Source organism: Nansenia antarctica (assembly GCF_963989245.1).
Source record: "Nansenia antarctica genome assembly, chromosome: 20".
In the NCBI taxonomy this organism is placed as follows: Eukaryota; Metazoa; Chordata; class Actinopteri; order Argentiniformes; family Microstomatidae; genus Nansenia; species Nansenia antarctica.
The window spans coordinates 19,626,313-19,638,164 of record NC_137693.1 but is presented as its reverse complement, the minus strand read 5'-3'; the positions used below and the strand labels follow the sequence as shown (position 1 = coordinate 19,638,164).

The 11,852-nt window shown below is 43.4% G+C and overlaps 2 protein-coding genes across 2 annotated transcripts; one reads left to right on the top strand and one right to left on the bottom strand.

Moving 5' to 3' along the window:
* Positions 1–1,177: 1,177 nt before the first annotated feature.
* LOC308174424 (trafficking regulator of GLUT4 1-like) lies at positions 1,178–2,517 on the top strand (the record flags this gene model as incomplete). The annotated part of the gene is made up of 3 exons (XM_080549503.1): positions 1,178–1,597; positions 2,241–2,364; positions 2,510–2,517. The coding sequence occupies 3 exons, from the start codon at positions 1,178–1,180 to the stop codon at positions 2,515–2,517; spliced, it is 552 nt and encodes a 183-aa protein (XP_080405629.1).
* Positions 2,518–4,191: 1,674 nt separating this feature from the next.
* LOC308174653 (Golgi SNAP receptor complex member 1-like) lies at positions 4,192–11,227 on the bottom strand. Its single transcript, XM_080549758.1, has 8 exons — positions 11,132–11,227; positions 10,722–10,809; positions 9,958–10,065; positions 9,670–9,761; positions 8,744–8,818; positions 5,389–5,418; positions 5,105–5,187; positions 4,192–4,564 (listed from the first exon to the last, which is right to left on the bottom strand). Exons 2-8 carry the CDS (start codon positions 10,791–10,793, stop codon positions 4,440–4,442), a joined length of 585 nt encoding a protein of 194 aa, XP_080405884.1. The 5' UTR covers positions 10,794–10,809; positions 11,132–11,227; the 3' UTR covers positions 4,192–4,439.
* Positions 11,228–11,852: the final 625 nt, after the last annotated feature.

Sequence of the window (11,852 nt, the reverse complement as noted above, 5' to 3'; positions counted from 1 at the left end):
TAGGTTAGGTTAGGTTAGGTTAGGTTAGGTTAGGTTAGGTTAGGGTTAGGTTAGGTTAGGTTAGGGTTAGGTTAGGTTAGGTTAGGTTAGGTTAGGTTAGGTTATAAGGGGGCGTTATAAGGGTCGGTGATGTCCAATCTATTTAGTTGATCTATGTAGCGTTCTTTGTCCTGGTCGGTGAAGTGCCGTGGGTCATAAACTCCGATGGTCTGAAGTTGCCACTGGCACTGATGCTGCTGGCATCTATATGTTTCTACTCTGCCAATATGGAGCCGTAAACAAAGTTACGCGACGCGACGTCCGGAGCTCTATACCACTTAAAACAAATTAATTAAATTAAATTAAAACAATTAATAGAGGGGGAACACATACTGACATGATGACACCAGAACATCCGGTCTCGATCATAACTGATCATGACTTACTCTCAACACACACACTCTCTCTCACACACACACACACACACACACACACACACACACACACACACACACACACTCTCTCTCTCTCTCTCTCTCTCTCTCTCTCTCTCTCTCTCTCTCTCTCTCTCTCACACACACACACACACACACACACACACACACACACACACACACACACCACACACACACACACACACACACACGTTTATTTACCTTTCATTTACTAACTCTCACTATTAGTGTAGGCTACTCGCTGATCCTGATGCGTAACGGAGAGCTTTTACGCACCGCGCGTAAATTCATCTCCAACGAGACCCGATGTGGCTGCGCTGTCATCCGTCCCACTTTATGAAGTGCAGTGGTCCAGACAGACACTAACGGGATGCTGCAATACATAGGGAGGCTTTTCCGTTAGAAACGGGAGGGTGTGCTCCACTCCACCGAGACGTGCGGAGAGTGAGCTACGGAGAAAACATCGCGCTAATCAGTAAGGCCTAAACTATATTGCCTTATTGACGGGGATTGAATAACTTGGTCGTAAAAGTATTTGGCTGCTTAATCGGAACAGATTATATACATTAATCCTGTGATGTATTCAGTGGAGAATTGATGCTGATGACTGTCCCAATGCGAGCTGTCTGACGTCGGACGTCCCGATACCGTCTTCTGGGAAACTGCACAATAAAACATTGAATTTTTTGAAACATACTATTCCATACATTGGCCGTAGAGGAATACTACTGAATTTTTACACAATGGCTCTAAACACGGATGCTGCGTTTGAGAAGACCGCCCTGGGCGAGCGGGAGGCATCGCATCCCGATCCCACCGACTTCCAGGACACGGAGAAACTTTTGTCCACGACCACCGAGCCCGGCACCGGGGAGAGCAACCTCAAACCGGCCGACTCGTTCTCCCTCGACATGAGAGGCAGCATCCGTTCTCTGGATGCGGACCAGAATGGACACGTATTGCAGTTGAGGTCGGGCTCGGCGGGACACCTCGGCGCGGCCGCCCCACCCGTCTCCCCGTCCCCATCCCGGCTTAGCTTCGGCCCCGTGCCCTCCCTGGTGCCCCCCGGTGCCGAGCCGCCCAGCTACCTGTGGCTGGCAGTGCTGTCGTGCTTTTGTCCCGCCGTTCCAGTGAACATGTTTGCGCTGTGGTATGCGCACATGGTAAGTTGAATGAATGGTCTTTATTGTCATTGATATAGTACAGGTACCATACAACGAAATTTGGGAGGGGGGGCTCCCCTGGTGCTAGGAAAAAAATACTAAAAACAAGAAGGGAAAAAGAGCTGGTTTACATAAATAAAGGCTATATACACTATCCACTATACTATACTATACAAATAAAACACTGTGCTGTACTCTATGCTATGCTATAAATATCCTAACATTTCCTATCTCTGAACCTTATGTACCTCGCACAGGGACAATGGTATGGTTTAAAACAATATCATAATAATCATCATCAGGATTCCATAGGCTACACCAAATATCTGAATTCTGAGGCCAGTACATTATCCTATGTATAGACCTTAGAGAGATATAATAGAGAAAGGGCTCGTGTGTGTGTGACATGCCATGCCACGTTTAAAAAGGGTGTTAACTAGTGCTAAATGTGAATAATAGAGCTATTGGAATACACTTGATTGATTTAATAGGCTGTGCTGTGCTCTGGTTTGTTCTAAAAAAAAAATTCTTATTACAGCAGCAACACTGCATGTGAAAAGCCCCCACACTCATCAGTTAAATATGAGGTATGAGATAATTAACCACCCCCCATCCCTCTCTCTCTCTCTTTTTATCTCTGTAGTCGAGGTCCGTTCTCCAGACAGGGGATGTTGACAGCGCAAAGAGACTTGGGCGTCTCTCTCTGGTGCTGAGCTGCATTGCCATGGCACTGGGTGTGGCCATCGTTTTCTTCATAGTGTACTCAGGTATGGCCATCCACACAACCAGAAGCAGATGAACTTGTCTTACTCCATAATAGAATGTCACGCAGGGCCTGCACAGTACATTAAGATGTTCCTGCTCTCCCGCCCTATCTTTATGTCTGTCCCCCTTTCTGACTCTGTCTCTCAGAGTCGTGAATCAGTGTGGATGCAGTGGTCCCAGATCTTCAAGAAGTCTTCTGAAGTGAAATGAAACAGGTACACTGAAGAGAGGAGGATCTGAGGCACACAGCAGGCACCAAAGAGAAAACACTGAAAATGTCATGAATGAAGATATTTTATCAATGTTTTTTTTTTTTTTTACCATTTTAGCTCCTGAAAGAATCTTTTCTGTCATCCAAAGAATATAAGGGAGAGAGTGAAATAGAAGTATGAAGAGGGACTGTGGAAGAACCTGTATTCATGGCTTTTCTGGACCAAGAGGAAAAATAACTCTACTCTACCTGTATTCACATAGTGCAACCTAGAGTTATCAACTTACATCATACATCACTAGGTACATCATTATACAGGTATTAACATCTACAGTCGGCTTCAATGTAACTTTTCAGGGGTATTGTAGCATGGACGACTATGGCACTTATGTTAGTCCTCTCTGCACCTGTGGGCATTGAGAGTGAGTGGAATAGGCGATAAGTAAGCAGGTGTTTGTTTTGTCCAGTACAACTTCTACATATGGCTGCTACTACCTCTGTCCTAACTGTTTTTATAAGCCTCCTCTATGAACTCCTATATTTCTCGTTTGTTTAGCCTATAGCTTGTGAATATGCCGTATGAACCCTCAGTGATGGTCGCTAAATGATTCACAAGTCACAATTATGGACAATCCTATATGTGGTATTCTTTTTTAAAAATATATATATGTCAAAAACAAATGGCATGAGACTGCAAGGTACTGTTTGGTCAAGGGTGTTTTCATTTATTGATTCCATACACTGTTTTTCTTGTGTTAAAGTACTTGTTGCTTGAGAAAAATAAGATGTGCTGTGCAAGATGCGAGGCATCACGATGCAGCTTGCAAGCTTGTCTTTGTATGGAAAATATTCAAAATAACTTGCACTACAGTGTCATAATTACTCATGTCTGGACCAAACAATTCTAACCTAAACCCTGGAGATCAGGCTACTACTAACACCTCTATTCATGGTTTATAATGTAAAACTAAATATGTACGGATAACATTTAATACTACATCATTCCTCTGTATGCACTTTTCTCTGCACTCTGTTATTGATGTTTGTACATTTGTAAGAATGGTTTCCTGTGCCATATTTTTGCACGTCTGAAATAAACTTGAATAAGCATGGAAAACTGAGTGTCTGTTGATTTAAGCTCATCCCTTCCCAACCCCTCCCTCCTCCAATACACTCTTACAAAGGACACAGAAACAATGTGGTTCTCCACATTTCAAAAAGCTTTATTTTTAAAAATACATTAATCATATGGAGCAATATGCAAATTTACAGATAAAAATATAAATAGTTGTTTCATCCTTTTGTTCTCTAGAGCAAGACTTGGTGTAGGCTGTAATAAAACAAATCACTTTTTACAGAACCTCTCAGGGGTTTCCACCAACACCCCTCTTCGTCCCATCTCTTCCCGAGACAGCAAAGCATAAGACTTATAGTCCAACTCAAACTAAAACAGGAAATGACGTGGTCCACTCACTGAGATCCTCTCATCTACACGCTATGAAAGTCACTGGTCATTTTTTTACAGTAATGTACAGAGCAACAAGATCCACTGGAGTCAAAGACAAACATAACACATCAAGATCAACATATCCCCCCCCCCCCCCCCACATTTGGCTATTTGCAAAATCAAAATAAGACAATAGTTCTAGGGCACATGATCCCGACCAACATGACGTATCCTTACTTTCATAGTAGCGTTATTGCTTTGATCCATTCTGAGAGTGAGAACAGATTCTCTCCAATAAGACCATAATAATAGGCATGATTGACATAGCAACCACACAATCTTTTTTCTTCACACTCAGGCAACCTCCAGTCCTCAGATTGAGATTTGTCAGTTATACTGTCTATCAAACAGCCCAGCCATCAGTGGAAAGTGTAGAGGAGAAGGAGGATGGTGCAGACGCCAATGACTCCGCCGAGAATGAGGGAGTCCCGCCTCTTACGCAGATTGACTCGCTGGATGAGGTTGTTGATGGCAGGGAAACGATCTGAGGGGCAGGGAAGGCCCAGTGAAGGAAAAGACCAGGATGAGAACCAACGTTTAAATCTCAAATGTCTTTCCCTGACTAGTCGCGTCCTCTCTCCCTCGCAAAACACATTGGAGAAGATCCTTCCGATCCTCTCCAATGCGTTTTGGGAGAGAGGACGCGACTAGGAGGAATCACGGATCTTCTTCTCCAAAATGGTTTCAGAGAGAGGGCACAAGTAATTGATGTAAGATTAGAAATAGGTTGGGAGAGTGAGCAAGGGACAAGCAACACATTCAGTGCTCACAAGGCAAGAATGGTAGACTCTGGGTCAGTATTAGAGGAAACTCTAGTGCAGTGTTGTTTAAAGGTCCAGTATGTAGATTTTAGCTTTAAAATAATGTTAATTGGCCATGATAAATCGGTAGCCATCAAGGAACGAGATTACATGATGAAGAAAATTCAGTGAAGAGTGCTGTATTGGTCTGGGTCAGTGGTATATAGGACACTCTGTGCAGTGCTATTTAAACTAGCTGACTCTGGGTCAGAGATAAAGGATACTGGCCAAAGTGTTGACCCTGTGCTGGATGGTCTTCAGCATCCCTCGCTGAAACGTCATGTTCTCCTTGGTAGCCATAGCGATACTAGATTGAGGAAAGAGAGGAGAGCATAAACGTGTTGAGATCTTTCTCTGCCATGATTCTCATATCCATGGTTAACATGTTTGCTTGTACAATGGCGTATACATAGTGATAATTTATCAGAATTTGAAGTCTCCTGATTTTTATTTATACATTTATAAGACCTGTGTGTGTGTGTGTGTGTGTGTGTGTGTGTGTGCTTACCTTATTGTGTCGTCAATCAGCCGATCTGAGCTGAGGTAACGAGAAAAAGATTTGGAAAGAGTGGGAGAGAAAAAAGAAAAAGAGCAATAATTTAATTTCCTGTTCTTTGTGCTTTAATTTTTTTTTTTGCTTACTCCTACTGTCTAGCACTGGGATCCCTGTGGTTTATTAGCATATCATGAGCACATGGGCGTCAGCAGCAGCAGCAACCCCCAAAAAATGTTTAAATAGTAGATTCAATTTCCTGCATTCTGGTGCGTTTTACACCCAAAATAATCTCCCTCTTTCTTTGTTTTTCCTTGGAGCTGGCATGGTCTGCAATTACTGACTACTATTATGTTTTGGTTTAACTCACAGAGGCCTGACACTGACACGTGGCACTTTTTAGGTACTTTATTAAATATGAAGATTCTAAAAGAATCAAAGAGTGAATTAGAAAAGAATGAGGTAACTTTGAGTCAACAAATTGAATAAAAAGTTATGAGGAAACATAAAATATGTACCTAGGCTACTCAGAGCCTATTACAATCAAACTTAGCCCTCTTCAGTGCATTGCAGAACATACAACTATAACAAACAAACAAAAATCAAAGAGTGAATTAGAGCTGTCTCCACTGCCCCTGCCTGCTGCCCCTGCCTCTGACTCACTCTCATTCTCAACCACCTATATCAGGAGAAATGGGGATGCATTGAGCACTTGTTCATATTGTTTTTCTCTAATAGAACATTTGACATAGAAATACAATCATCAATACAAAAAATACAATCACAAGCATTTTAGAAATAGAAAAATAAATGGAACAGGTGTTTTCTTCTTATTTTTTAACCCTAGCTCAAGCAATCAGATGCAAAATTGATTCTTTGGGTGGGTGCAATGGCCAAATTAAATTGTGCAAATGCTCAGGGCAATGAACACGGGCAGGAGATGCAATAATGACAGGACAGGTAAGCACTGTGAGGTGTTTGTCGCCATTCTGTGCTTTTGATGACATTTCGCCTGTGTCTGTTCTGCATTTAAACATGTCTAACCGCACTAGTAATGCCTAACAAAACTGCTAGTGCCATATAGCTGATCTAGCTCGTATTTGGTTGCTAGTAGGCTATGCTAATTCTATTGCTAATACAGAGAATGTCTCATAAGGTGCTAACATTCTTATCAGAAAAGCTGGCTGTGTTTGACCTTGGGAGAACGCAATGTTGCTGTTTGGCCACTCACGGGAAAACTTGGATGACTTTGACTTACTTTTCTCTTCTTAGAATTTTTTTTCCTTATATCCATCTTGGTGGATGATCTAAATATCGTCTTGCCTCAGTCTGAATGTTTTGAATCTGCGTGCGTGTCTGATTCTGCTGCTGCCGTGTTAAAAACAGAAGTAAAACGCGGAGTGGACTTCTGGATATGGGCAATCCCCTACTCATAAAGTGGAACGGATTTGATTGTGAAGCAATGAAAATAACGCTGACCAGTCATGCAACATATTTTTGATGGCAAATGTGGGGGGGTCCAAACGACCTTGTTTCAAAGGTGGGGGGGACACGTCCCCCCCCAAATATATGGTGGTGACGCCCATGCATGAGCATCATAAGTCCCCCCCCCTTTTCTGACTCTCATTCATTCTATTTTCACTTGTGATTTTTTTTTTCTTCCACTTTTCACTCTAATACGCAATAGTGAGAAAAAGAATTGCTGACGTTGTGGGCGAATCATTCCCCCCCGCGATGAAACCGCACACCACTTGGGCCCAATTACTATAAAAGCAGGACTTCCTGTGAGGCGTGCAGGCGAGTGGAGAGGGGAGTGGAGGACGTTAATGGAGGAGGTTAGAGAAAGCTGAGTCCAGAGTGGCTTACGGTGGGCAGTGTGGAATGGGATGTCCCCGTTTGGAGAAAGACACACTGTCTCATCCTGAGTGGTTCCAAATCATCTTTGGAATTTTACTAACTCGTCACCAACCCAGTCGGCCTGCCGCAAACCAAACCAAAAATCAGGCATGAACCATCGTAATTATTATTATTTAATTATTATTATTCATCGTAATAAGTATTATTTAATTATTATTATTATTCATCATAATAATTATTTCATTATTATTTGTCGTCATCATCATCCTACACCTACACACAAAGAGACTAGCGTTAGCGCTCGCCACCATTAGTCATTGGCTCTAATAGAGCCGTTAGCCATGATGAGGTTGAGCGGTGCATCCCCAAGCAGCAGGCATCCTGCAGGGATTCAATTGGACAATAGAAATCAATACCTCTCCACTGCTCTCCTTCCCTCCCTCCCTGCCCATCTCTTCCTCTTCAACAGTATCTCCATCTCTCTCACCCACTTAATTTCTCACCGAGCTCTATATTCTGCACTTTCTCTTCATTTATTCTGTCTCTCTCTCTCCTCCATTTCTCTAAACCACATAGACACCCACAGGGGTAATGAGTGTGACAGGCTACTTACAGCTACACACAGGGTGGGATACATTACCCCTGTGTTTCACCCCAGGTGGTCCACACCCCATGATCTATCCTATTTACACCTGATTCTGGTCTACCTTAGTCTCACAGGGCCAGATGTGTTGCTTCCCGAAACTTTCATATGTTCCTGATTTATTAGTTACTTGCTTGTTGTGTGCTAGCTTGCAACATTGAAGGAAAAAAAACCTGAAGAAAAAACTGAATTAACTTGTTGTTTTTTGCTCCGCCCAGCCACGGTATTTGTTTGGTTCGACATGTGGTGAGAGGCGACACTCCTTTAAAACGGTTTATCAACCCCTTTGTGAACCAGCTCAGTGGCCTTGCAGTTAAGAGTGTCCGCCCTGAGATTGGGAGGTCGTGAGTTCGATCCTGGCCAAGTCATAGCAAAGACTATAAAAATGGTGCCCGATGCCTCCCTGCTTGGCACTCAGCATTAAGGGTTGGATTGGGGGGTAAGACCCTGCGACATACCAGCGTCACGTCCAGGGGGTGTACTTGTACATCAAGCCGCCTCACGCTGCGGAAACAAGAGATAAGCTCCTGCAGCCTAAGGGCCATTAGGCTCAAGAACCATCGGTCCTCAAGGCTTACTACTTGCTTACTACTTACTTACTTCCACCCCTTTGTAGCTTCTTTCTGCAAAGGATTTCCCCAGGCTTTCTGAACTAAGAAAGCCTGGTCTCAACGTTATTTTGAGGCTACTAAAGTGTTCTTAATGACGCATCACAGGTTGTTCTGTGTCATAGGTTCATCATAGGTTGTTCTGTGTCATAGGTTCATCATAGGTTGTTCTTGTTCAATTCTGATTGTTTCACTTTCACAGAGTGGTGCATTTGCATTCACATTATATTCTGATGTATCTGTTTATTGGTCTGTCTCTTACTTTCTCAGGTGTTCGTGTTCTTTCATGAAGACTTCAGTCCTTCTGTTATTCACTCCTGAGCCACTTTTATATGACCTGAAAGAAAGAGATACATAGATAGATGGAGAGAGAGAGAGAGAGAGAGAGAGAGAGAGAGAGAGAGAGAGAGAGAGCGCATACTCAATTAAATGCAGATACTAAAGGTTGAGCACACTAAGAAAAAAAAGACAGCTGCCTTCTAACACCTTGCTGGCTCCAAAATGCCTCCTCTCCTCTCCTCTCCTCTCCTCGTGTAACCTCTTCTCATAGTTTCCCTTCCCTCCACTCCTATTACTTGAAATTGACACTGATGGGATTTCCTGCATTAAGGCTTTTAAGCAATTAGCTCAATTTTACATCTCTCCATCACTCTGTCTACCATCTCCTCCTTCATCTCACAAGGCACGACGCACGCTTCTCTTTTTCTATAACACTCAAATCTTTCTCTATAGCCTAGCCATCTTCCCTCTACACCCTTCTTTCCGTGCCTTATTTTTCCCTGCCCCCCCCCCCCCCCCCCCGCCCCCCTGAATGAAAGCTTTGCGGTTTGATTTACTGGAGAAGGCACTTAGGGCATGGATCCCTAGAGAAAGAGAAAGAGAGAGAGAGAGAGAGAGAGAGAGAGAGAGAGAGAGAGAGAGAGAGAGAGAGAGAGAGAGAGAGAGAGAGAGAGAGAGAGAGAGAGAGAGTGAAGAGGAGGAGAAAGACGAAAAAAAAGAAATATCCTGCCCCCTACTGGTGAGGGTCAAATAGGCTAGCTGGTCAGACCATCCAATCATTTACAGATAAAGGGCACCATCAAAAATGTAGTCATGTGAAAACAAATAGATGAACAAGTAAAATGACTATATGTATGCTGATATTAAGGTGGATGGACCAAAAGTACATTGGGTGTTTTGAGAACTCACTCTATGTCTCTGTGGACAGATCCAAGTAGGTCTTCTCTCTCGCGCAGGCTGAGGAAGTTGCCTTTGGTTTTGTGGAACTCGTGAGTATAGTCCTACACAACAGAGACAGGTCGTGAATTTATATTTATGGGAGAGAGAGGGTGACAGAGAGACAGGAAAAGAGATTAAGAGGAGAGAGAGAGAGGGAGAGAGAGAGAGAGAGAGAGAGAGAGAGAGAGAGAGAGAGAGAGAGAGAGAGAGAAACAGAGAGGTGATGGGAACAAAGATAGAGAGGAGTAGTATACTAGCCTGTAGGATGTCTCTGTGTCTCTGTAAGGTATGCATCAGGGCTGCGTTTTGTGATGAGGCACCTGGTGTAGTTGTATATTCCGCCATCTTGTCATTCACCCCCGTCAGCTGACAGGGCATACATAAGGTTCAGAGGTCAGATGATCCCAGGTTTTATCCGTAGCTTATTAGTGTTCATAAGGCTTGGGCTGGTATTACAATTCTCAGTATACCTCCTCTCCAAAATATAAGGAAACACATATTTTAGCAGACTTTCAACATGACTGGAACTTGTAGCAAATCTATGGCAGAGTGTCTCTCTCTGGCCATTGTTACCAGCCCAAAAGTCAGATTCATGACCTCTTTCACCCCTTGCCTTTGAGTTATTGATGAGGTCTTGTGATCCTTGTGTGCAAGTCTAATTTGGATAATATTTGGATGATGTTTATTACACAAACAACATGGGTTATAATAATATTTAAAAAGACGGGTGGAGATGGTATGAGCGATATTGACAGAAATGACCGTATTAATTGCCCAACTAGTGTTCAATGACAAAAACTAAGACGGGTTCGAGTTAGACCTCTGTGTGAATCACATTATTTAGAGAAACCTCTGTTAACTGAAATCCCCAAATCCACTTCAGGGTTTGGAGACAATGAGCAGCATGGATCATGAGTAAACTACGAGAACAATGGCAAGTGTGTTACGGGCCGGCAGAGTGCACTGTACATAGAAGATAGTGTTTGTCTATGGTAGAACACTCCAGGATACTGTTGTCTCACCCTGGCCAATAGCTGCTCCAGCTCAGCTGTCATGGCATCCAGCATGCTGTCCTGAGACGAGCCACCCAGCATAGGCACCGACTCTGGCCTTTTGGAGAGAGAGAGAGAGAGAGAGAGAGAGAGAGAGAGAGAGAGAGAGAGAGAGAGAGAGAGAGAGAGAGAGAGAGAGAGAGAGAGAGGTGTAGAGAGAGAGAGAGGGAGAGAGAGAGAGAGAGGTGTAGAGAGAGAGAGAGGTGTAGAGAGAGAGAGAGGGTAGGGGTGAGAGAGAGAGGGGGGGTAGGGGTGAGACAGAGAGATGTAAAGTCTCAACAAGCCTTTCAAATAAGCATAAAAAGGAGCTTCATGGTTTCACACACTGCATCAAATGTCAAAACGATATGAGATGGAGAGACAGATTTACTTCCTAGTACCTGATGTCACACGAGCTGCTGTAGCTGGTGCAGAGCTTGCTGAAGGAGACCAGCTTCAGGTCCAGCTCGTTCTCCAGCTGCCTGGCCTGCTTACGCAGATCTGCACCCACACATAGGAGACACACATAGGAGACACACATCACACACAGAGCAGTGTCCATATCTATGAAGGAAGCTGTGGTATAAACTGAATGCGTGTGTGTGTGTGTGAGAGAGAGAGAGAGAGAGAGAGAGAGAGAGAGAGAGAGAGAGAGAGAGAGAGAGAGAGAGAGAGAGAGAGAGAGAGAGAGAGAGAGAGAGAGAGAGAGAGAGAGAGAGAGAGAGAGAGAAAGAGAGTGTGTGTAGATCTTTGTAGATCTGTCATAAACGTCAAAGACCCAGAAGTAAGTAAGTAAGTAAGTAAGGGAGCCAACTTTCACACTGGAAATCAATACACTAGCTACTTCTTGGAAGCTTAAACCAAACCACTAAGCCTTTAGCTAGCTACCTTTTGACTATGTGACATGCATGTCGTGAGTTTAGAATGATAAGGTTCTATCTCCGTTTAGAATGATAAGGTTCTATCTCCGTTTAGAATGATAAGGTTCTATCTCCGTTTAGAATGATAAGGTTCTATCTCCGTTTAGAATGATAAGGTTCTATCTCCGTTTAGAATGAGAAGGTTCTATCTCCGTTTAGAATGAGAAGGTTCTATCTCCGTTTAGGGCAGTTCAGAGATATT